General features: G+C 33.1%; 1 protein-coding gene across 1 annotated transcript in view; it reads right to left on the bottom strand.

Annotated features, from left to right (window-relative positions):
* The window catches only part of egln1a (egl-9 family hypoxia-inducible factor 1a), a 36917-nt gene that overhangs the window by 10516 nt on the left and 1639 nt on the right, over window positions 1-24762 (bottom strand). Inside the window, exon 2 of the mRNA XM_048203945.1 lies at window positions 6832-6951. Within this exon, the coding sequence (XP_048059902.1) occupies window positions 6832-6951 (120 nt within the window). The remainder of the gene's footprint in view (window positions 1-6831; window positions 6952-24762) is intronic.

The following is a 24762-nucleotide window of genomic DNA, read 5'->3' as shown; positions in this document are numbered from 1 at the left end:
AATATCACTGCATGAACTACATATTGGCACTGGCATTTGAAGGCTGTATACTTCATTGAGGCCGGCTCATTTAAGAAAAACAACCGTCGAAAGAAAGAAAAAACAGCATTTTGCACCTCACGAGGAATAACTATCAATTTTATTATGGTTACTTTTCTTAAATAAGACATCCTTAATGATGTATGCAGCCTTCAAATGTGAGCTCCGGAGGACGCAGCCTCTGAAATGAGACGCAGATTCGAACAGTAACAAAGGCGCCAGTTTTACCGTATCAATTCCAGCGCGAGTCCTTGTCTTTTGGAAGTGCATGCAGAGTGGATTTGCTTTCACACCGTAAAGATGTCATGTCAACATGTCAACAACACAAACCAAACTCTTCCAGTCTCAGCTTTTTGAAGTCTCATTCTTCCAGTCTCAGTGTTTGAAGGCGGGTCAAAATAGATGTTGATCGCGATCAACCGGCTGCCATTACGCAAATTTTTACATTGTTATTTAGGTTTGTAACAGAAAGTGAGACTGGAATTGCTGAAGAATCATTTCGGCAGTTCAGAATCAATTCATTCTTTAACGCAAAAATTACTTTTTTATCCTGCACTTTGATCTTTAAAACAATGTGACAAAAACACACGCAAGTTCGACCCAAATGTTTAATGTCATGATTGTTACCATCGATTTGCATTAGTTTATATCCAGCTGGTCGCTTTTATCGATTCGTTACGCAGCAAAGCTGCATAATTAAACTAGTGTCATGAGAAAGCAAACTGTCAAACAAATCAGAAATGCATTCGATTTCAGTTCTCTTTTATCATTACTTTAATACAATACAAATCTTATTTAAATAATAATCAGTGTTCTAAAATGGAAGCAAATAATGTATACATATATACAATATGTGTCTAATGTCAATGCTATGGCCTTTGTGTAGATATTTAAAGATGGTCATCTTTAAGCATGACTGTTGGGATTTATATGAAATGGTAAGACTTTATAATAAGATTCCATCTGTAAGGTTAATAAAAGTATTGTTCATTGAACGTTTTCAGAAACTGTATTTTTGCATGATTTGTATTTTTATTGGACTGCAGGGTTCAGTGAGTGAAGGGTCGCCATCGGTCGATAAGTGTAGCGCCGCACCACGTCTTTACAATTCGAACACATTGTCTTCTTTGGGGCTGTTCACACAGAACACGCTTTTCTGCGCTACTTTTTCTTTGTTTTTCTATGTAAACATGCGCTAGAAGGACGTGCAGAACCATTGCACTTGCGTGGCGTTCTAAAGCCATGAATCAGTTCAGCTAAGTTAAAAAAAAAAAAAAAGTTTATAAAAAAAAGTTTTGTACGCACACAGGCAGCGCCACTGGGTCTGTCCGCGTTGTCCAGATACTGATACTTAGTTGCTTGCTGCTAGACGCGGCATGTCGTAATGAACTTCACGCGCAGAACAGCACATGTATTCAAATCAAAGCGATGTTAAAGGGACAGTCATCACATTATAAAATGCGGTTATATTTTTTTCCGGCATCACCGGGGCCCTCCCTCAGCCCGGGGCCCTGGGCTTAAGCCCAGGTAAGCCCGTGCATTAATGCGGCTCAGGTTACACCCCTAGCAGCTATATTTTCTACACTGAAAAAAGTGGTAACATCTAAATTAACTGGTTTTATTCAAGTGAAAAACGTAATTTAACATCACGTTTTTTTAGCAAGGGCAAAAGTGACAGACATTTATAATGTTACAAAAGATTTCTGTCAAATTCAACGTTCTATTCATCAAAAAATCCTGAAAAAAGTATCACTAACTATAACTAATCAATGAACAAGACAACAAGCATGTTATACAAAAAACGTGTGCTAGGACATTCATGCAATCTTTAAAAAAGGCATTTTGCATTAATTGCACGATTCATCTGGCACGTATTGCTGAGTTAGATGCGTTCCTGGGTCAACATATTTTGTTGATCCTGGAACAACATTCCAGTCTGCAAATGTAATCTTAACCCTATTCCTACCCCTAAACCTAACCCTACCCAAAAGTTATCCCAAAAATCAGAGGGAAATGATAGATGAATAACACTGATGTAGAAGCACCAATTCATGATTTTAAGCCTAAACTTGACTGTAAACTTGTCCCTGAAATCTGATTGGTTGATTTGAATGTTGTTCAACAAAAATGTTAACCCAAGAACATGTTGAACTCAGCAATATCAGGTTATGCATTTATGTGCGAGGAGCACCCATCGTTTTCCCTTTTAATGAATCTCGTGCCTCATTTCCTTGACTCGGTAAGCTGTTTCAGTAACTCTCCTCCTGGTTTTCTCTGGAGATTACAATCTCTGAGGTTAATGGGATTAGGTCGAAATGAAGCAGGCCTACAGGCACGTATGCAGTCGCTCGCCATTCACGGTGACCGTCAGCGAGAGTCATGTCAAGTTTCTATAGTGCTTTATATAATACAGATTATTTCAAAGCAGCTTTACAGTGATGAACAGAAAAATAATGATGCAAACAGAATTCAATTCGGCTGTAAAGAAGCTCTAAAAAGACAGTAAAAACAGTTATAATTAAGTTCAGTATTGATTCAGTTTGGTTCAATAACTGTGTAAAGTTCATCAATTATGGATTATAGTTCAGCTGTGATGTCATTGTCCAGCTCAGTTCAGTTCTCATCCAATAGTGTCAGTGCATTCAAGTCAATAATATTGTTGAATAATCAGTGTTGGGGAGTAGCTAACAAAAAGTAGCGATGCTACTAACTTAACCACATTTTTCAGTAGCTTTTAAAACATGTAGCTTTTCCAGTAGCTAACTACGTTTTCCAGCAAGTAGGGGTGCACGACCAAAAGCTATGTTCCGTTTGTGTTTTGACAAGCCTGCAATGCACTGAAGCAGTACTAGATCACAAACGAAAATTGTGCATTACCGCCATCTGTTGTTTCATCACACATCTTGCGGCTTTACAGTTCACTGAGAAGAGAGTATATGATGAGTATATAAAGTACGCACAGAGGTGGGTTGATATTTCACATGAATCGACTAGTAAAGGTTACACTTTTGTATGCAGTTTATGCAAACCAAAGATTAAAACGCTGTCTGTGTCGAAGAATTCAAGCACATGCAGGTGAATGCTAGCCTTTTTAAATTAATTAACTGTCCTGCTTTATTGCACTCTATATCAAATGTCTATTTTTTATTTTATGATGACCCGTTAGAGGTGAATCTGTCCCGCCACAGTTATATTTTATAATGAACCTAAAATATCACTAAAGTTGTTTTGTGTCATTGCTTTGGCGAAGCATCTGTCAATCGAACAGAAAATATATTTGAGATATAGTTTACGCTTATCTATGAAAGCTTGTTTCCACCATGAAATAAAAAATAAGAAAGTTAATTGCGACTTTTTCTCACAATTGACTTTTTTTGCGAGACATAAACTCTCAATTTCGAGTTATAAAGTCAGAATTGTGAGATATAAAGTCAGAATTACATGATATGAAGTCAGAATTGCGAGATATAAAGTCAGAATTGCGAGATATAAAGTCAGAATTGCGTGATATAAAAACAGAATTAGAGATATAAAGTCAGAATTGTGAGATATAAAGTCAGAATTGCGTGATATAAAGTCAGAATTGCGTGATATAAAGTCAGAATTGCGTGATATAAAAACAGAATTGGAGATATAAAGTCAGAATTGCGAGATATAAAGTCAGAATTGTGAGATATAAAGTCAGAATTACGAGATATAAAGTCAGAATTGCGAGATATAAAGTCAGAATTGCGAGATATAAAGTCAGAATTGTGAGATATAAAGTCAGAATTGCGTGATATAAAAACAGAATTAGAGATATAAAGTCAGAATTGTGAGATATAAAAACAGAATTGCGTGATATAAAGTCAGAATTGCGTGATAAAAAGTCAGAATTGCGAGATATAAAGTCAGAATTGCGAGATATAAAGTCAGAATTGCGTGATATAAAGTCAGAATTGCGAGATATAAAGTCAGAATTGCGTGATATAAAGTCAGAATTGCGAGATATAAAGTCAGAATTGCGTGATATAAAGTCAGAATTGCGTGATATAAAAACAGAATTAGAGATATAAAGTCAGAATTGTGAGATATAAAGTTAGAATTGTGAGATATAAAGTCAGAATTGCGTGATATAAAGTCAGAATTGCGTGATATAAAGTCAGAATTGCGTGATATAAAAACAGAATTGGAGATATAAAGTCAGAATTGCGAGATATAAAGTCAGAATTGTGAGATATAAAGTCAGAATTGCGAGATATAAAGTCAGAATTGCGAGATATAAAGTCAGAATTGCGTGATATAAAAACAGAATTGGAGATATAAAGTCAGAATTGCGAGATATAAAGTCAGAATTGTGAGATATAAAGTCAGAATTGCGTGATATAAAGTCAGAATTGCGTGATATAAAGTCAGAATTGCGTGATATAAAAACAGAATTGGAGATATAAAGTCAGAATTGCGAGATATAAAGTCAGAATTGTGAGATATAAAGTCAGAATTGCGAGATATAAAGTCAGAATTGCGTGATATAAAAACAGAATTGGAGATATAAAGTCAGAATTGCGAGATATAAAGTCAGAATTGTGAGATATAAAGTCAGAATTGCGAGATATAAAGTCAGAATTGCGTGATATAAAAACAGAATTGGAGATATAAAGTCAGAATTGCGAGATATAAAGTCAGAATTGTGAGATATAAAGTCAGAATTGCGAGATATAAAGTCAGAATTGTGAGATATAAAGTCAGAATTGTGTGATATAAAGTCAGAATTGCGAGATAAAAAGTCAGAATTGTGAGATATAAAGTCAGAATTGCGTGATATAAAGTCAGAATTGCGTGATATAAAGTCAGAATTGCGTGATATAAAAACAGAATTGGAGATATAAAGTCAGAATTGCGTGATATAAAGTCAGAATTGCGTGATATAAAGTCAGAATTGCGTGATATAAAAACAGAATTGGAGATATAAAGTCAGAATTGTGAGATATAAAGTCAGAATTGCGAGATATAAAGTCAGAATTGCGTGATATAAAAACAGAATTGGAGATATAAAGTCAGAATTGCGAGATATAAAGTCAGAATTGTGAGATATAAAGTCAGAATTGCGAGATATAAAGTCAGAATTGCGAGATATAAAGTCAGAATTGTGAGATATAAAGTCAGAATTGCGTGATATAAAAACAGAATTAGAGATATAAAGTCAGAATTGTGAGATATAAAAACAGAATTGCGTGATATAAAGTCAGAATTGCGTGATAAAAAGTCAGAATTGCGAGATATAAAGTCAGAATTGCGAGATATAAAGTCAGAATTGCGTGATATAAAGTCAGAATTGCGAGATATAAAGTCAGAATTGCGTGATATAAAGTCAGAATTGCGAGATATAAAGTCAGAATTGCGTGATATAAAGTCAGAATTGCGTGATATAAAAACAGAATTAGAGATATAAAGTCAGAATTGTGAGATATAAAGTTAGAATTGTGAGATATAAAGTCAGAATTGCGTGATATAAAGTCAGAATTGCGTGATATAAAGTCAGAATTGCGTGATATAAAAACAGAATTGGAGATATAAAGTCAGAATTGCGAGATATAAAGTCAGAATTGTGAGATATAAAGTCAGAATTGCGAGATATAAAGTCAGAATTGCGAGATATAAAGTCAGAATTGCGTGATATAAAAACAGAATTGGAGATATAAAGTCAGAATTGCGAGATATAAAGTCAGAATTGTGAGATATAAAGTCAGAATTGCGTGATATAAAGTCAGAATTGCGTGATATAAAGTCAGAATTGCGTGATATAAAAACAGAATTGGAGATATAAAGTCAGAATTGCGAGATATAAAGTCAGAATTGTGAGATATAAAGTCAGAATTGCGAGATATAAAGTCAGAATTGCGTGATATAAAAACAGAATTGGAGATATAAAGTCAGAATTGCGAGATATAAAGTCAGAATTGTGAGATATAAAGTCAGAATTGCGAGATATAAAGTCAGAATTGTGAGATATAAAGTCAGAATTGTGTGATATAAAGTCAGAATTGCGAGATATAAAGTCAGAATTGTGAGATATAAAGTCAGAATTGCGTGATATAAAGTCAGAATTGCGTGATATAAAGTCAGAATTGCGTGATATAAAAACAGAATTGGAGATATAAAGTCAGAATTGTGAGATATAAAGTCAGAATTGCGAGATATAAAGTCAGAATTGCGTGATATAAAAACAGAATTGGAGATATAAAGTCAGAATTGCGAGATATAAAGTCAGAATTGTGAGATATAAAGTCAGAATTGCGAGATATAAAGTCAGAATTGCGTGATATAAAAACAGAATTGGAGATATAAAGTCAGAATTGCGAGATATAAAGTCAGACTTGCGAGATATAAAGTCAGACTTGCGAGATATAAAGTCAGAATTAGTGATATAAAGTCAGAATTGCGAGATATAAAGTCAGAATTGCGAGATATAAAGTCAGAATTGCGAGATATAAAGTCAGAATTGCGAGATATAAAGTCAGAATTGCGAGATATAAAGTCAGAATTGCGAGATATAAAGTAAGGTTAACCTGCACTTTTGACTACTCCTGTGTACCTAATTTAAGTTGCATAATTTTTTGTTTAGTTTAAGATATAAATTTGAGTATAGTGTGTGTCTTTGAATAGTTTACAAAATAAAACAATACTCTTTATAATCATAATTGTATTGCATTATGTTGTTTTAAGCCCCAAATCTTTTACTTAAAACATTCTTCATTAACAACTATTCAGTTATTTGTAATATACGGATTATATTACAGATGATTCACGTACCTTGGCATCCCAATTCTTATTAAGGTAATATATGCATGTGACACATCTCCCATCGCCATTTGGGTTGTCCACGTGGCGCACGTATCCAGTGCCTTTACCCGGATAACATGCCACCATTGCCTGTGAACAAAACAGCGAAAATGACATTTTTTTTTGTTAATTTTGACATGCAAGCATCAGTAGTTCAAATCACAAATGCAACAATTATGAAAACAGTTCCAGTATGATTGTGAGGCCTTAATAACACAAACTCATGATGTGGACTTTTTAGGTTTTGGTGGACGGCTTCATATCACACATATTGTCATATCAGAGCAGCGGCGTGTGGACGGATGTGGCCAGATGTGATGATGTGGGACTTATCAAAGGGAACGTGTCGAGAGGGATGTTTTCAGCCCAAATCAGCATTGTCAAAGTCTCACATCAGAAATGAAGCGAGTTCTTCCACATTCTGCACACATTGTAGCAACAAACACCTCAGTCCTGTCCGCGCTCTTGTGCCAAAGAATGAAAACATGCATCTGTTTCCTTCAATTTTGCTCTTGTTTACATTATGGAGGATTTAAGGTTGAGTGAACATTAATTAAATAGTTAACACCTTTTTGAGATCACATGAAGGCATCAGATTTGCTTGAATAAAGACATGCTGCTTTATCATCTTTTACTTTTAACTCGTGGTTTACATATATTGGCATCTGATCTCTCTATTACAACTTTAAGATTTCAGTGAAATTATCTGTGCTACAATTTACCATTTTATTGTCCATAAGATTTACTTCATGAGTTTAAATGATTTTAAACTCATGTTTAGTTTTCAATTTTTTTTTTTAATTCAATAAATTTAAGTCAGTACAAATACTACCAAAATGTACAAATACTTAATAATTTAAATAAAATATATCACATAAATATAATTTAATTAGTTTAATTAGTTAATTAGTAATTGTTGTATTAATTTAATTTGTAATTATTTGAGTGAATTAAAAAAATAATTCAATAAAAATATTTAACCCTAAAATAGAATTTTAAAAAATCTACCAAAATGTACAAATACTTAATTTGAATAAACATATTTCCCATATATTTAATTTAATTAGTTTATTGATGTTTAAATTATTAATAAAAATAATAAAATATAAATATATAAATAACTTTTTTTAATTATTTGGGTGAATTTAATTAGTTTATTTATGTTTAAATTACTAAAAATACACTTTATTTTTTTATTATTATTTGGGTGAATTTAAAAAAAAAAATCCGTACATATGTTTAATCCTAAAATAGAATAATAAAAAGAAAATCAATAAATTTAAGTCAACAAATATTACCAAAATGTACAAATACTTAACAATTTAAATAAAAATAGCTCCCATGAATTTAATTTGTTTATTGGTGTTTAAATGATTAAAAATGCACTTATTTATTTATAATTAATTAATTTTTAATTATTTGGGTGAATTAAAAAAAAAATTCAATAAAAATATTTAACCCTAAAATAGAAAAAAAGTCAACAAATACTACCACAAAATATATTAAATGTTATTCATTTATGTTAATTTCATTTAACAAGTTTAATGATTTTTGAATGATTAAATACATGTTTTAACATTTTTTTAATTATTAAGGTGAATATGAAAATATTTTGACCTAAAAAAAGTTATATAATATATAATATAATTATAATTATACAATAAATGTAATACTGTACAAGTTACATTTATAAAATTAATTTTATTTGAGTTTAATGATTTTTTTAAATGATTAATAAATACTTAAAAAATACTAATTATTAGATAAAATCATTTTGCCCATGCATATATATATAAATCAGTCCAACAGCCTGATCATAGCCTATAGGCCTATTGCAGATGGGCGCAGTTTCCTGGTCAGCGCTGCTCTCTCTCTCACTCCAGGAGGTCTGAAGGCGGACCGGGCAGCTGCCTGGCGATTGTTTCCTGCGCGTCACAACATTTCGTGCTTTAACCCTCACGGAAGACTCTGTCTGAGGCTGCCAAACCTCCACCTCCACGAGTGAGATGAACTGATCTGAACCCCGGATGCTTGGCCCGCTGCCAGAGGAAGCAGTATTTTAATGATCCTGCTACGTGCGGTGCGTGAGGGAGCCACGGCGCGCGCTCGAGAGATGGGCTCGAGATGGGTAAACATGTCTGTCACTGCCTGAGAAAGTGTGAGGTCTGGTGCAGAAGAACAGGATACTCGCGCTACAAAAACAGATGATTTATCACAGCTTTAGGTCACTTCTGCTGAAATCTGTTCTTACGAGACTTCAAAACCAAATGACTAAACAAAAACACATGGACCGTCCTCCCATCATGCCTTACACTCACACTTCCCGTACACACTCCTGAAAACAAAAGGATCTGAAGACGAGTTCAGCAGATAGTGTGTGTGTGTGTGTACGGCTGGATGTTTCAGCTTCATCAACAAATTCACTTCATGATTTTAATGACTTTTAACGGATTAAAATGCACATTTTTAAAACAAGATATTAAGGTGAATATATAGCCTATATATATAAAAAAAATCAGCAAATTGAATAAAATTAAGTCGGTACAAATACTACCAGAATGTATAAATATTTACAATTTAAATATAAATATCTCCCATAAATTTAATTTAATTAGTTTATATTTAAATTTTTAAAAATACACTTTTTTATTTAATTTTTATTTGGGTGATTAAAAGAATAATAAATAATATTTAACCCTGAAATTGAATAAAAAGGTCAACAATTACTACCTCAAAATATAAAGTTACTTTACAAACGAAATGTTAATTTCATTTAACAAGTTTAATGATTTTTAAATGATTAAATACATGTTTTAATTGTTTTTTTTTTTAGATTTTAATTTAGGTGAATATGAAAAAATATTTTGACCTAAAAAAATTGTGCAATATCTATTTTTTTAAATTCATTTGTCACTTTATAAATACTGTAAGTCAAGTTAAATGTTTTTTATGATTAATAAATATTAAAAAGAAATACTAATGAGTAATGATTTTAATACTTTCTAAATGATTCAAAACAAGATATTAATTAGTAGGCTGAATATAAAAAATAACCTAATCATTTTTAAATGATTAAAAATACACTTTAAATATACAAATGTATACAAAATATACATTTTAAAAACAATATATTAATTAGTTTGGTGAATATAAAAAACTAAATTAGCTTAACTAATTCTAGAAATTTAATGACTTTAATAATTTTAAATGATTAAAAATACACTTTTTCAAAATGAGATATTATTTGTTGGGGGTTAATATAAAACATTTAATCAACAAATTCCATAAATTTTACATAATGAGTTTAACACTTTCTAAATAATATAAATACAAATTTTTAAAAACAAGTTATGAATTATTTGGGTGAATATATAAAAACTAAATCAGCAATTTCCATCTTTTTTTAAATTATTAAAAATACACATATTTAAAACAAGATATACATTTTTTTGTTGGGGTGAATATAAAAAACTAAACCAACAAATTTCATAGATTTTCCATAATGGGTTTAATACTTTCTAATTAAATACAATTGTTTTTTTAAACAAGATATTAATTATTTGGGTGAATACATAAAAAAATTTATTCCATAAATTTCACTTGAGTTTAATAATTTTTAAATGATTAAAAATACACATTTTTAAAACAATATATGAATTAGTTGGGTGAATATAAAAAACTAAATTAGCCTAACTAATTCTAGAAATTTAATGAGTTTAATAATTTTAAATGATTAAAAATACACTTTTTCAAAATGAGATATTATTTGTTGGGGGATAATATAAAAAATTTAATCAACAAATTCCATAAATTATACATAATGAGTTTAACACTTTCTAAATAATATAAATAAAAATGTTTTAAAACAAGTTATGAATTATTTGGGTGAATATATAAAAACTAAAGCAGCAATTTCCATCTTTTTTTAAATTATTAAAAATACACATATTTAAAACAAGATATCAATTTTTTTTGTTGGGGTGAATATATAAAACTAAATCAACAAATTTCATAGATTTTCCATAATGGGTTTAATACTTTCTAATTAAATACAATTGTTTTTTTAAACAAGATATTAATTATTTGGGTGAATACATAAAAAAAATAATTCCATAAATTTCACTTGAGTTTAATAATTTTTAAATGATTAAAAATACACATTTTTAAAACAATATATGAATTAGTTGGGTGAATATAAAAAACTAAATTAGCCTAACTAATTCTAGAAATTTAATGAGTTTAATAATTTTAAATGATTAAAAATACACTTTTTCAAAATGAGATATTATTTGTTGGGGGTTAATATAAACTTAATCAACAAATTCCATAAATTTTACATAATGAGTTTAACACTTTCTAAATAATATAAATACACATTTTTTAAAACAAGATATGAATTATTTGGGTGAATATATAAAAACTAAATCAGCAATTTCCATCTATTTTTAAATTATTAAAAATACACATATTTAAAACAAGATATAATTTTTTTTGTTGGGGTGAATATATAAAACTAAATCAACAAATTTCATAGATTTTCCATAATGGGTTTAATACTTTCTAATTAAATACAATTGTTTTTTTAAACAAGATATTAATTATTTGGGTGAATACATAAAAAAATTTATTCCATAAATTTCACTTGAGTTTAATAATTTTTAAATGATTAAAAATGCACATTTTTAAAACAATATTAAGGTGAATATAAAAAATAATTAGCAAATTCAAAATTCCAAGAATTTCACTTCATACTTAAAAATAATATCTTATTTCACAATTCCATAGATTTCCCCTAATAATTTTTTAAATGACTACAAATACAATTTTTAAAAACAAGATATTAATTATTTGGATGAATATAAAAAACTAAATCACCAAATTCACAATAATGAGTATGTTTTAAAAAAATGAATAGCTTAGTCAATAAATTCAGTGTGCTTTTTCTAAACTCTCACTAAAGTCTGGAATACTTGATTCTGATTGGTCAAACAAGGTGTTCTGTTTTCAAATATTTCTGTAATGAATTTTATACTTCAGCTCAAATCAATATTTCATGTTCATGCATTCATTTATTTAGTAAGGTATTTTTCAGTTAAAGCAAAAACGAGGTTCTTTTGACCATCAGAAAAGCCTCCCTTCAGATCAGACTTCTTCGTACAAAACTGGGGATTTGTGGCGTTTATAGACTGATACCACAGCTCTGACTCACAGGGGTGAACGTGCCGGATCTCTTCAGCAGCTGGCTCTGGTGCAGTCGATGTGTATGTTAGATAGCGTACGCTTACTGTAAATGTGTTCATGTGGGTGTAGAGGCCATTGCCTTATGCTAGCGGTGTCATTCTTCCGCATTCCTTTACGGCCTCATTAACAGGCCGATCCGGCCTCTGAGGGCTTTTGTTTACATTCCTGCCGGTTCGAGCCTATGTCGGAATATTAAGAGTTCCTGCCCTCCGGACCATAAAAACCGCAACAGCAGGATCCCTCATTAGTGAGGAGCTGTTCACACACACACATGTAGAGCAGCACATATATTTACCACAGACGTCAAAACACCACAGGTGGTCTCTAAAATGGCTCTGAATCAACACAAGCATCAGAGATAGTCATAGAAAGGTGATTTTACGAGGGCAACGCTGCATGTTTAAGAGTATCTTTTAGAAAATGACGAAAAATCGCGAGAGTTTTAGTCGCAAAACATCGGTTAATGGAAACGCTATCATTTCGCAATAGTTTTTTATCAACATTTAGAAAGTATCGCAAAAGTTTTGCGCAAATCTGTAATGGAATCGCGGCTATAAATAGGTGAAACTCCGCCTCCACAGAAGAAATCAACGCCTACTTCATCATTGCAGCTTTAGCCCCGCCCACTGGTGTGTTAGTGAGAAGAGCGATACAGGACTAAAATAACATTACCTTTCAAAGGATCCTAATGCAGGAATATGATTATTTATTTTCAACAATGTGAATGTCTCAGTTGAGCTTTATTTATTTGTATTTGGTTCATTTCACTGTGGATTCTTTGGTAAATCAATCACATTTCGGACTTTTACGATGTGGACTCGACAGTAATGCAACAACATGTCAGTAACTGTGTTCATTCTAATGCCTGATCTGATATTAATGATTCATGTACAGTCAGATGATCTTTGTCTGTGTGTCAGTAAATCAAACCAGCGACTAAACACTCAACTTCACCTTGTTTCTCTTTGTAGGATGAAAATAAACTGTTATTTAAACTGTGATTAAAGAAAGCGATCAAAGAACGCTCCCTTTACAATCACTGGAGCTGTCAATCAAACAGCACGAGTTTATCAGTGACTGAGTTCTGGACTCGCACCAAAACTCACGTTTTATTCAACAAATCTCTTTTGCACTGTTAGTTATGATGAAAGCATTCGTTAGTGTGCAGAAATTGAGTTGCAATGACGAGATCACTGCTTTCATGAGCTCAACAACATGTCTGTGATCGACTACAATGTTCATCACTGCAACCTTTCATGCCACGATCTAAATATAATGCAACACTTTTCACGATTAGTTAACCTTGAGAGCTGTAATAGTAAAAACGTGCTAAAAGTTTGAGAGAGTAATAATTAGCTATTTCATATGCAAAGATGTCAGCCAATCACAGCAGTGGGCGTTTACACTGAAGTCTCATAGCAGACACGCCCCTTAAAACAGAGTGTTCAAATCAGAGAGAAAAAAATCAGCGTAGGAAAAATGCATTTTATTTCTAAATTATGACAATTTTTGATGTAAAAAGCATACTAATGTTATAAGTGCACCCCAGGAAACATTATAAAATAATAAGACAGCTCAGTTCATGACCCCTTTAAAGGTTCTTCATGGAATCACAGATGCCAATAAAGAACCGTTATTTTTAAGAGTGCATGTAGCAAGAAAGCAGGAAGTGCACATAATAAACAGTAAAAAGCAGCAAACATTACATGTTTGTGATTAGAACAGAAAAAACTGATGCATTGCAGAACAAATGCTTTATGCTTTGTTTGCATGTCACGATATGCCTTGAACTCACGTGCATCCAGGATCAGTGTTTCTTCCATCTTGCATTAATTTTCACAGCAAATGGGGTCAGAGTTAAAATTGCTGCATGGTGCAATGCAGTGGGAAATGTTGTAGCTTGACATTTCAACTGCTGACATGAGCCTTGAAATGGAAAAGATCTTATTGAACAAACACTGATAACTTCATTTAGGAAGTAAAAAGAAAAAAATCCAAAAAGCAGAACCTGACTGGGAAACGACTCATCATTATCAAGTCTGCACAGATCCTTCACGTATATGCGTTTGGAAGACTTGGTCATTCAAAGCAACATTCAAACCCGACTTGCTTTCACCAGACTACACCAACACAGTGTCAATGTTCAACAAATGAAATTAATATGACTTGACATTATTAATCTGAAAAACGGCTGCCAGATGAAAAAGGAAATATGTTTTGCCAATAAACCATTTTATGTACAATCACAGCTTTCAGGCTGCTCCAAAACAACTGACTATTGAAACAATAATATTTAGTTTGATTGTTTGATAAGAGAGGTTTAACAGTCAGAGCCTCACGCCACTGTTTATTTTTGTGTCCAATATGAACCAGTCTCAGCTAACCTTCGCTGACTGAAACGAAACTCCAAAAATAAATCAAGTAAACGTAATAGTAATAAATAAATAAATAAACTGAGAAACCTAGCCTCAAAATTCAGTGGGGGCGTTGGATACATTTTCAGATTATAATAAGTTTCCTTTTATAAAACAAATAACAGTAATTTTATTAATTTATTTTTAATAACGCAACTTAACTGATGCATTTTATTTGTATATATATATTTTTTTTAGTTTAGGACAAAACTTGGAGGCCTGAGGAACAATTTTACTCATTCCCAAAACTGTATCTATATCATGTATCATACAATCCCTAACCCTCATCTAGCCCTGAAATCAAAGGGAAGATTGTTATTCCCTCGAAAAGGGTAAATAGTCCTGAAAAAAAATAGTCACACTTGTATTGCTAGCGGTCAAAAATGAGCACATTTGGAAATAAATGAGAAACAAATTAGCTCAAATTTGGAAGACAATCTGTTTAGATTTATGGCTTTGATTTTCTCACATTTTTAGAGCAGAATGTGTTTTGGAAAATATATATTTTCATATAAAAATCTAAAATAGCATTTTTGTGCATTTTTCACTTTTTAAAAACTTTTTTCACTTCAGCAATAATCTGCCAAGTATCGTCTTTGTAAACCTACTGTATGATCCAAAGCATTCAAGATTTATGAATGAATTAAGTTGGAAATTTCATTTTAGGACTATGCTCGAAAAGTGAAGAAATGGATTATAACTACTGCATAAATATAATTTAGTACAATTAAATTCCATTATTTTGATGAGTTCTGTTGACATGATCAACATCATCTTAATACTGTGTGTAATTTAGGGCACGTTTACATGACACCAATGTACTAAAAATGTTTTTTCCTTTCTGTTTTTTTTTTTGCGTACAGACGCAAAACGATCCCCGTTCACACGGATCCGCAAAAACGACTAAAAAAGCTGTATTATTCATGCCAGGCCAGTAGTTGGCGATGTCACTTTGTAAAGAAACACTTACGTGGCTATAGACTGAACACGTAAAATGCATAAAGTCACTGCTTTCACAAAAAAAACTTTTTTTTTTTTTAGTTTACAGAGACAATAACTATGTTTTCAGGACCCCAAACGCTGTTGTCGTGTAAATGAACGTCCAAAAAAAGAATTTGACATTAATTGATTTTTTTTTTAACTTAAGGATATGTCTACACAACAATAGTGTTTTCCTTTGCTTTTTTCATGTACAGACAACAAAATTATTAAAACGATCCCGGTTCACACGAATCTGCGAAAACGGCTAAAAGCGCTACATTATTCATGCCAGGCCAGTAGATGGCGATGTCACTTACACTACCTGACTGAACGTAATAAGCATGATGTCACCGTTTTCAAAAATTTGCATTTTGTAGTGTATATGAAGACGATAATGGTATCATTTTCAAAAACTTGCACTTTGAATCCCTATTTCAAAAGTTTGTGTTTTCAGGCCGCCTGTAAATGAACATTTTAGTTGATAATGGTGTCGTGTAAACTCAAATTTCAGTTAATTGATTTTTTTTAAACTAAATTGTAAGTTAATGAAATTTTTTGAAAATGTAGCTGTTAGCTGTTGATTTTAACTTAAATAATAAAAAACACAACCCCAAAAAACTTAAAGTAAATATAATTTCAGTTTTTCTACATTGAAATTTCACATTTAATTTAATGTCATTTAATGTTGCTTTTTGTTATTGTTTGTGAAAATTAAGGTGAAAATTGTTTCTACACCAAATTTGTTTCTACACAATTTTTTGAGTAATGAACTTAAAAATTGGTGTTTATGCTACAAATTAAGTTCCTCTAACTCAATGTAGATTATTGGTTTGAACTTAATTCCATACAAAGTGCACATAAATAATGATCGTCTACACACGCTGTTCTGAAAAGAAGGGGGGGGGAAATGAAAAAAAAAAAAAGGGTAAAAGAAATTAAATGCCATTTCAAATCTGAGCCACATGTCAGTTCAGAGCCAATGAATTCTTGCCAACTTAATTAACACCTCTAACACAAATGTGTTTTCTGAGATCATAACCCTAGACAAAAAAGTTATATTTTGAGATGCAGGCAACTTTTATGTTGGCTCTTTTGACACTGAATACTGATTATATTTGATGGCCAACCATAAGACAGCCATTTCTCTCTGTAACCCTCTGTTAACCGTACATGTACGTGATCTTTGAAGGCTGGCTGATACCATCTACACAAGCAGCAGTCTAGACATTAAGTCAGAAGGGCTTTGGCTCTACCTTTCTATTAACTGGAGAAAGTTGAGCGATTATGCTTTAACATGTTTGGCATTCCCATGACACCACCACCTCCGGCATCCTCTTTTCCTATTCGGCCTTTACAGCTGCAAACTGCCAAAACAACAGTCTCTTTTCTCAAGACGGATATTGGATCTCTGCCTGGGGAACTCGCAACCAAGCAGCTTAATATGCAAAAGACATTTAAACAATGCATTAGATAACCAAACCTATCAGGTTTTCACAGTGATGCCACAGAAGAACCATTTTTGGTTCCCCAAAGAACCAAGCAGCTCTGAAAAGAGCGTGAAGAACATTAGAACATAGAATTACTATAAAGAACCTTTTGGAATGTTAAAGGTTCTTCACGGAACCATCAATGCCAATAAATAACCGTTATTTTTAAGACTGTATGATTAAAGTCTTTTTTCCCCTGCATGGACTGTTGTGAAATTGGTCTCAATGTAGCCACATGCAGAAAAAAGCCTTCTGAAGCCAAATCCACATGACTTCCTCTTTGCACAAACCAGCAAATTGGGTTAAAAGTCAGAAAAAGCAGGACTCTCTCCATATGCATTGTTTGCATAGATCCACTCATACAAACTATGTGTACAAAAAGGCTATTGTAAAGCTGCATACCATTAAAGCGGGTCACGTTACAGTAGAATATAAGAGGCTGTCAGCGTCATTAACTAAGCTCATGTCGTTTACACATTCTTTCTTCTCAAAACGAGAAGTTTTAATGAACATTCACACTGCTTTTGCTTCATTGATAGAGTCAATGATGCCCAACACCATTGGTTCTCGTGCATCTCGTATCCGAGGGGACGTGCAAGTTTAAATGAGATTTGAGAGCAAAAGACTATCAGTGAATAATGACCTAAATATCAATTTGTTTCTCACACAAAGCTATCATATGATTTCAGAAGACTTGGATGAAGCGCACAAGTCATTTGGTAAAAAATGAAATGTGTCCATCTATCACTTATCGGTATATATTTAAAAAAAAAAAATTAGTTTCATTGAGGAAGACAGCTACTTGTACAAGTCATTGCATGGTTGATATTTCCGCTTGACCTTTGTCAGTGTAACAAAATGCATAAAGTTGGTCAACATATGCTGTATAATATCAGACTCATGAAATGTGATGAAACATTCACGGTCAAAGAGCAGAGAGCGAGAAGACAAATAGTTACTTGTGTCGTCCTTGGAAATCATGGCAAAATGTGAGAACAATATTAGTAGCACTGAATGTTTTACACTTAAAAATCTCAACCTCATTTTATACTTAAAAAATATCATCGATCTTTTGAATTAAAACTGTGTGATATACTATGAAAACATACTGTCGCACACAAGCTACTAGAAATATAATTTAACTGCCCAAGTTCATGTACGACATCAGAAAGACTAACTTGATGTAATAAAATAACTGCAACTAAAACAATTATAAATTACTAAAAAAATTTTATAGACATATTTGAAAACTATAGCTGCAAGCAGCAATTATTGGGGCCAAGCTCAAAGAGCACCATAAGCCAGGCCAACATGGCTGGGAGCATCAGACCAGCTGCAACAACAAGCAAGTAACGACATTTTAAGATGATTTTAGGCAAATTGGCTGAAAAATCATAAATACAGTCATTAGAAATATGATTGAAAGGTTTATCACAGATGACCAATAGGTGTCGCTGTGACCAAATTGATGTGGTGTGGTCAGAATGAGGTGACAATGACACATGCAAAGTTTGGTGTCGGTATATGCTAAAGCATTGCAGAGATACAGCTTCAAGAGTCGCTTTTACATCATGCCTCAACTTCGTTGATGCGGTATACGAAAATGGTTAGACGAATCGACTTAAATTCCATAAGTTTTTGTCGGCATGGTCTGAAGATGTTATGATTCGATTTTGGTGAAAATCTGAGCAACAGTCTAGGAGTAGTTTGAAAAAGTATGTTTTTAAAGAAAAACAAAATGGCGGACAGGAAGTTTGGCCGACTATGGCAAAATTGGTATCTATGTTCTTGGCATGACTCAAGGAATTTATTGAGACAAGTTTCATTACAATAGGTTAATATAGTCAACAGTTATTAGCATTTTTGTCAATTTCATTTTAACTTTTTTTATTCATTATAACCCCGAAACTTAAGTACTGTCAGGGCATGGTGCCGAAGACCCATACTGAGTTTTGTAATGATACACTAATGTGTTCATAAAATACAGCATTTTACGACAAGATTCAAAATGGCAGACACCTAAAATGGCCGACATGGGAAAATTGGATCTCATTCAACTCTGCATGACGTCCTGAATCTAAAGAGTCCACATTTTTTTGACAATTTTTGGACAATCCTTTCAGAAGTTCTAAGCAAAAAAGCCATTTTTCGTGTCTCCGGACCAGCAGGTGGCGCTGTGCCGAAGCACAGCATGTAACCTCAGGTCATTCTTGTGATGACATGTACCAAGTTTGGTCTGAATACAATAAAGTGTTGAGGAGATACAGCCTTACGTCAATTTTCACAAGTGCTACGTAAAATTAATTCGCGTGTTTTTCAAAAACAATTTGACAAATTGACTTGAATTCCATAACTTTATGTCGGCATGATCTGAAGATAATCTGGTTAAATTTTTGTGAAAATCGGAAAAAGAGGAGTTTGAAAAAGTAGGTTTTTCAGAAAAATTCAAAATGGTGGGAAAAAATTTGCATAAACGTGAGTGCCAATTTGGACAGATGGTGGCGCTAGAGGGATTGAGTTAGAGACTCAAAATTTGCTATAGTGATAGTTTAGACTGTCCTCTATCTGTATGCCAAATTTCAAATTTCTTTCCTGCAAGAGGTTCTATGTGCTGCCATAGATTTCCAGAGCAGAAGAAATAGAAGAAGAAGAACGCCAACGGTTACAATAAGTGCCTACGCACCTTCTGTGCTTCTGTGCCCCCCAAAAAAACTAATATAAATCACAAAAATGCACAAAGAATTACTAAAACTTTAAAGTTTAAATAAAAAGGTAAAATATTAAAAATATTATTAAAAATGACAACTATAATAGAAAACTGTGTGATTTGGCAAAGCTAAAGAGCACCTCTTTTTAATCAAGTTAAAGACATAGAAACATGCATTTGTAACATAGAAACTGGCATTTTCAAAGCTGCTTTGAAACTATGTATTGTGCAAAGTGCTAAAAAATAAATGTGCAATTGAAACTTGTCTTGTTCAATTAAATAAATGCATCAACAGACCTATGAAAGATCTTGGTTACAACAACAAAACTTAATTGTGTGCTTACTTTGAGGGACTTCACAGTAAGCGGTGCAGCTGAGACCACTAAACATCAAAGTAACTTGCATGACAATTTGTAATCCTCGAATATAAAAGAGAGGGTGGGTTAACAGGGGCTGGATGAGCCCGTCCTCCTGCGACTCAGTGTCTGTGGGTCTCGTGGTGGAGCTGAGGGTCAGTCGCTCTGATATGCACAGGGACAGTGAGAGGGAGGGCGAGATCTGAGGTCACACGCAAGGCCAAAGTTATGCTGAGGCCTGAAAGAGGCTTAGATGCACAAAAACAGGGACATACAAATGCAAATGTGGCCTTAACATTCACTGACTTTATACTTGCTCTTTGCCACAATTCAGAATAAAAGTGAAACTCAAATGGAAGTACGAGAATCATGTAATGCTTTTAAACAGTTGAAGGTGTTCATGCATGCTTGCACATTTGATGATGCTTTTCCTTTACTATCAGCTCCAAATCATGCATTACAAACATTGTTTATATGTGAAATATAAACATATTTTAAGAATTTAAGCATAATCATTTATGAAAATGTTTAGGACCATGATAAAAAAAATAAAGTTGAGTGTAGTATTATCATCTTGCAAGCCCAGAAAAAAAATATATATATTTTTTAATCGCATTCATGTAGCACTGATTCTTGAGATAAGGGACAAAACAAGTTTTAAAAGTTAGTTTTTATTATTTAATACATTATTTGTAAACTGATATATTTGTAGACAAAGGTCTCAGCTAATGTACCATGTAAGGAAACAGGTTTTTCTGAAAATGTTTTTTTTTTTCTAAAAAAAGTACATTTATTCACTTGGAACTTAATTTGTGTCAACTCCGTCAGACGCATTAAAAAGCATGATTTAAATTTGATCCTTCCAACAACAGTGTAAAGTCTTCAAATATGTAATAATGGTGTTCAGTAAAGGAGTTAATTCATTTAATTCTCTAAATTTTTTTCTTGGGTTAGGGTTATGAACAATCCAGCTCCTAAATTCCGTAATTCTCTAACCTCCTTTTTAATATTAAACATATATAACCAATGTTCTTAGGCAAATATGACATGTAGTTCAGTTGATGTTTTAATATTTTAGCACAATTAATTAAAAAAGAATAAGACATTTCTTTAAAAATTGAAAAGAAAAAAAAAAACTTCACCAGACGGTGTTAAATACTGACAGAGTTGACAAATACTGACGGAGTTGACAAAACTGAAGGTGTTGACAAATACTGATGGAGTTGACATAATGACTGAGTTGACGTGTTGACAAAAAGTGACGGTGTTGACAAATACTGAAAGAGTTCACAAAAACTGACGGAGTTGACATAATGACTGAGTTGACACATAATAACAGAGTTGACAAATACTGACGGAGATGACACAAAATGACAGAGTTGACAAAAAAACTGACGGAGTTGACAAAAAATGACGGAGTTGACAAAAAATGACGGAGTTGACACATAATGATGGTGTTGACAAATACTGACGGAGATGACACAAAATGACGGAGTTGACAAAAAGTGACGGAGTTGACAATGACATTGACAAAAAGTGACGAAGTTGACAAAAACTGAAGGTGTTGACACAATGACGGAGTTGACAAAAACTGACGGAGTTGACACATAATGACGGAGTTGACTAAAAGTGACGGAGTTGACAAAAAGTGATGGTGTTGACAAAAACTGTAGGTGTTGACAAATACTGGCGGAGTTGACATAATGACAGAGTTGACAAATACTGACAGTGTTGACAAAGGTCCAGCTAGGACCAAATATACAGTATAGGTAAACAGAATCATGAAACAACATTAGAAGAATTCCCCATGTGCAAAAAACATATTAAATCACATTATATAGACTTTTTGAGAGCATCTGTCAACCATCAGACATAAAACCTGACGGAGTTGACGTCTGAGTTCACAAAATTTAATTTTTTTTCCACCTTAACCATATGTTGTACAGTAGAGCAATTTAGTTTTCTTTCTCAGTTGTAGCTGCTTTAATAAACATATCAAAATGCCAAGACTTATCCTACAACTATTTACAGAAACTATTACACCGGATGACGGAGTTCACGTGTTAAAGCTGTGACCACAGAGACTTCAACATTGTTTGTATAAAATCTAAAAAAATATAAAACTAACAAGACTATGTGTCCTACAGTGAGATCCACAATGAGCAGGAAATAGTAAGTGCTCCTCAGAGTTAAAGATGACCATGACATTGCCTGATTTATTCAGAATTATAAAAAATCCTCACCGAGTTGATGCAAAGTGAGGACACAACTTTGATAGACTTTTTTTTTTTATGGAAAATGTAATCCAAGACTTACTTTTTAATATTGTTTGATATATTGTAGATCTCTGCCTTTCAATTTAAATGTATATTTTTGAACTTGTTGCACTTTTTAAAAACTTTGTTTGGCAATTTTACAGTGTGACCTCATGCTGAGGACAGGCTAAATTACATGTATTTTCCAAGTATAGAGCATGCATTTAAATAATACTAACAAAATTATTTAAAAATAAAAGCAATGAATTTCCTGAAAATCCAGATTTCCTTTAGATGTTTTTATTTTGATGAGTTTATTTATTTTTAACATAAAGAGGGCTTTTGTGTGTAGGACATGTTTTGTCCCTTATCTCAAGAATCAGTGGTAGATTAACTAAGTTTTTCAAATTATAAAGAAAAAGCAAACTTGTTAGGCACAATGAACGTGACATGCACCACATTATTCCAGCTATTGCATAAAGGTTTTTCAGATAACTGCAATCACTGCTTATGTTGCAAACTGGCCAATTCACCACTGTATTACAAGGGTAACATAAAAATCTAAGTATAAATATTCGCTGTAATTTTCTTTGCTGAAAGTATCATTTACCCAACCCAAAAATAAAGGAATAAATCACTTGCCAGAAAAAAAATGCAAGGATTGGGTTACTCTGGAAGTGATGCACTGAATTTAACCAGACTAATTTCAGCTCACATGTCGCTTTCATTATAATTACTCAAGACATCCAACAGTATATAAGTTGCAAACTGGTTAACCAAACCAAGAATATGAGCATTAATCAGATAATATACATTATATAGTAAGACATTTCTTTCAAAAAAACAAAAAAACAAAACCTTCACCTGAGTGTTAAATACTGACGCAGTTGACAAAAAACTGACTGTGTTGACAAATACTGACAGTTGACAAAAACTGACGGAGTTGACAAAAAAGTGACTGTTGACAAAAACTGACAGTGTTGACAAAAACTGATGGTGTTGACACAATGACGGTGCTGACAATAACTGATGGTGTTGACACAATGACGGTGTTGACACAATGACAGAGTTAAAAAATACTGACTGTGTTGACAAACTGATGGTGTTGACAAAAAACTGACGGTGTTGACACAATGACGGTGTTGACAAAAACTGACGGTGTTGACACAATGACGGTGTTGACAAAAACTGACGGTGTTGACACAATGACGGTGTTGACAAAAAACTGACGGTGTTGACACAATGACAGAGTTAAAAAATACTGACGGTGTTGACACAATGACGGTGTTGACAAAAAACTGACGGTGTTGACACAATGACGGTGTTGACAAAAAACTGACGGTGTTGACACAATGACGGTGTTGACAAAAAACTGACGGTGTTGACACAATGACGGTGTTGACAAAAACTGACGGTGTTGACACAATGACGGTGTTGACAAAAACTGACGGTGTTGACACAATGACAGAGTTAAAAAATACTGACGGTGTTGACAAAAAACTGATGGTGTTGACAAAAAACTGACGGTGTTGACACAATGACGGTGTTGACAAAAACTGATGGTGTTGACACAATGACGGTGTTGACAAAAACTGACGGTGTTGACACTGACGGTGTTGACACAATGACAGAGTTAAAAAATACTGACGGTGTTGACAAAAACTGATGGTGTTGACAAAAAACTGACGGTGTTGACACAATGACGGTGTTGACAAAAACTGATGGTGTTGACACAATGACGGTGTTGACAAAAACTGACGGTGTTGACACAATGACGGTGTTGACAAAAACTGATGGTGTTGACACAATGACGGTGTTGACAAAAACTGACGGTGTTGACACAATGACGGTGTTGACACAATGACAGAGTTAAAAAATACTGACTGTGTTGACAAAAACTGATGGTGTTGACAAAAAACTGATGGTGTTGACACAATGACGGTGTTGACAAAAACTGACGGTGTTGACACAATGACGGTGTTGACACAATGACAGAGTTAAAAAATACTGACGGTGTTGACAAAAACTGATGGTGTTGACAAAAAACTGACGGTGTTGACACAATGACGGTGTTGACAAAAACTGATGGTGTTGACACAATGACAAAGTTAAAAAATACTGACGTGTTGACAAAAACTGACGGTGTTGACAAAAACTGATGGTGTTGACACAATGACGGTGTTGACAAAAACTGACGGTGTTGACACAATGACGGTGTTGACACAATGACAGAGTTAAAAAATACTGACGGTGTTGACAAAAACTGATGGTGTTGACAAAAAACTGACGGTGTTGACACAATGACGGTGTTGACAAAAACTGACGGTGTTGACACAATGACGGTGTTGACACAATGACAGAGTTAAAAAATACTGACGGTGTTGACAAAAACTGATGGTGTTGACAAAAAACTGACGGTGTTGACACATTGACGGTGTTGACAAAAACTGATGGTGTTGA

The sequence above is a fragment of the Megalobrama amblycephala genome, linkage group LG10 (assembly GCF_018812025.1).
Source record: "Megalobrama amblycephala isolate DHTTF-2021 linkage group LG10, ASM1881202v1, whole genome shotgun sequence".
In the NCBI taxonomy this organism is placed as follows: Eukaryota; Metazoa; Chordata; class Actinopteri; order Cypriniformes; family Xenocyprididae; genus Megalobrama; species Megalobrama amblycephala.
Note: the sequence above shows the minus strand (reverse complement) of the source record. Positions and strands in the feature narration are given on the sequence as shown.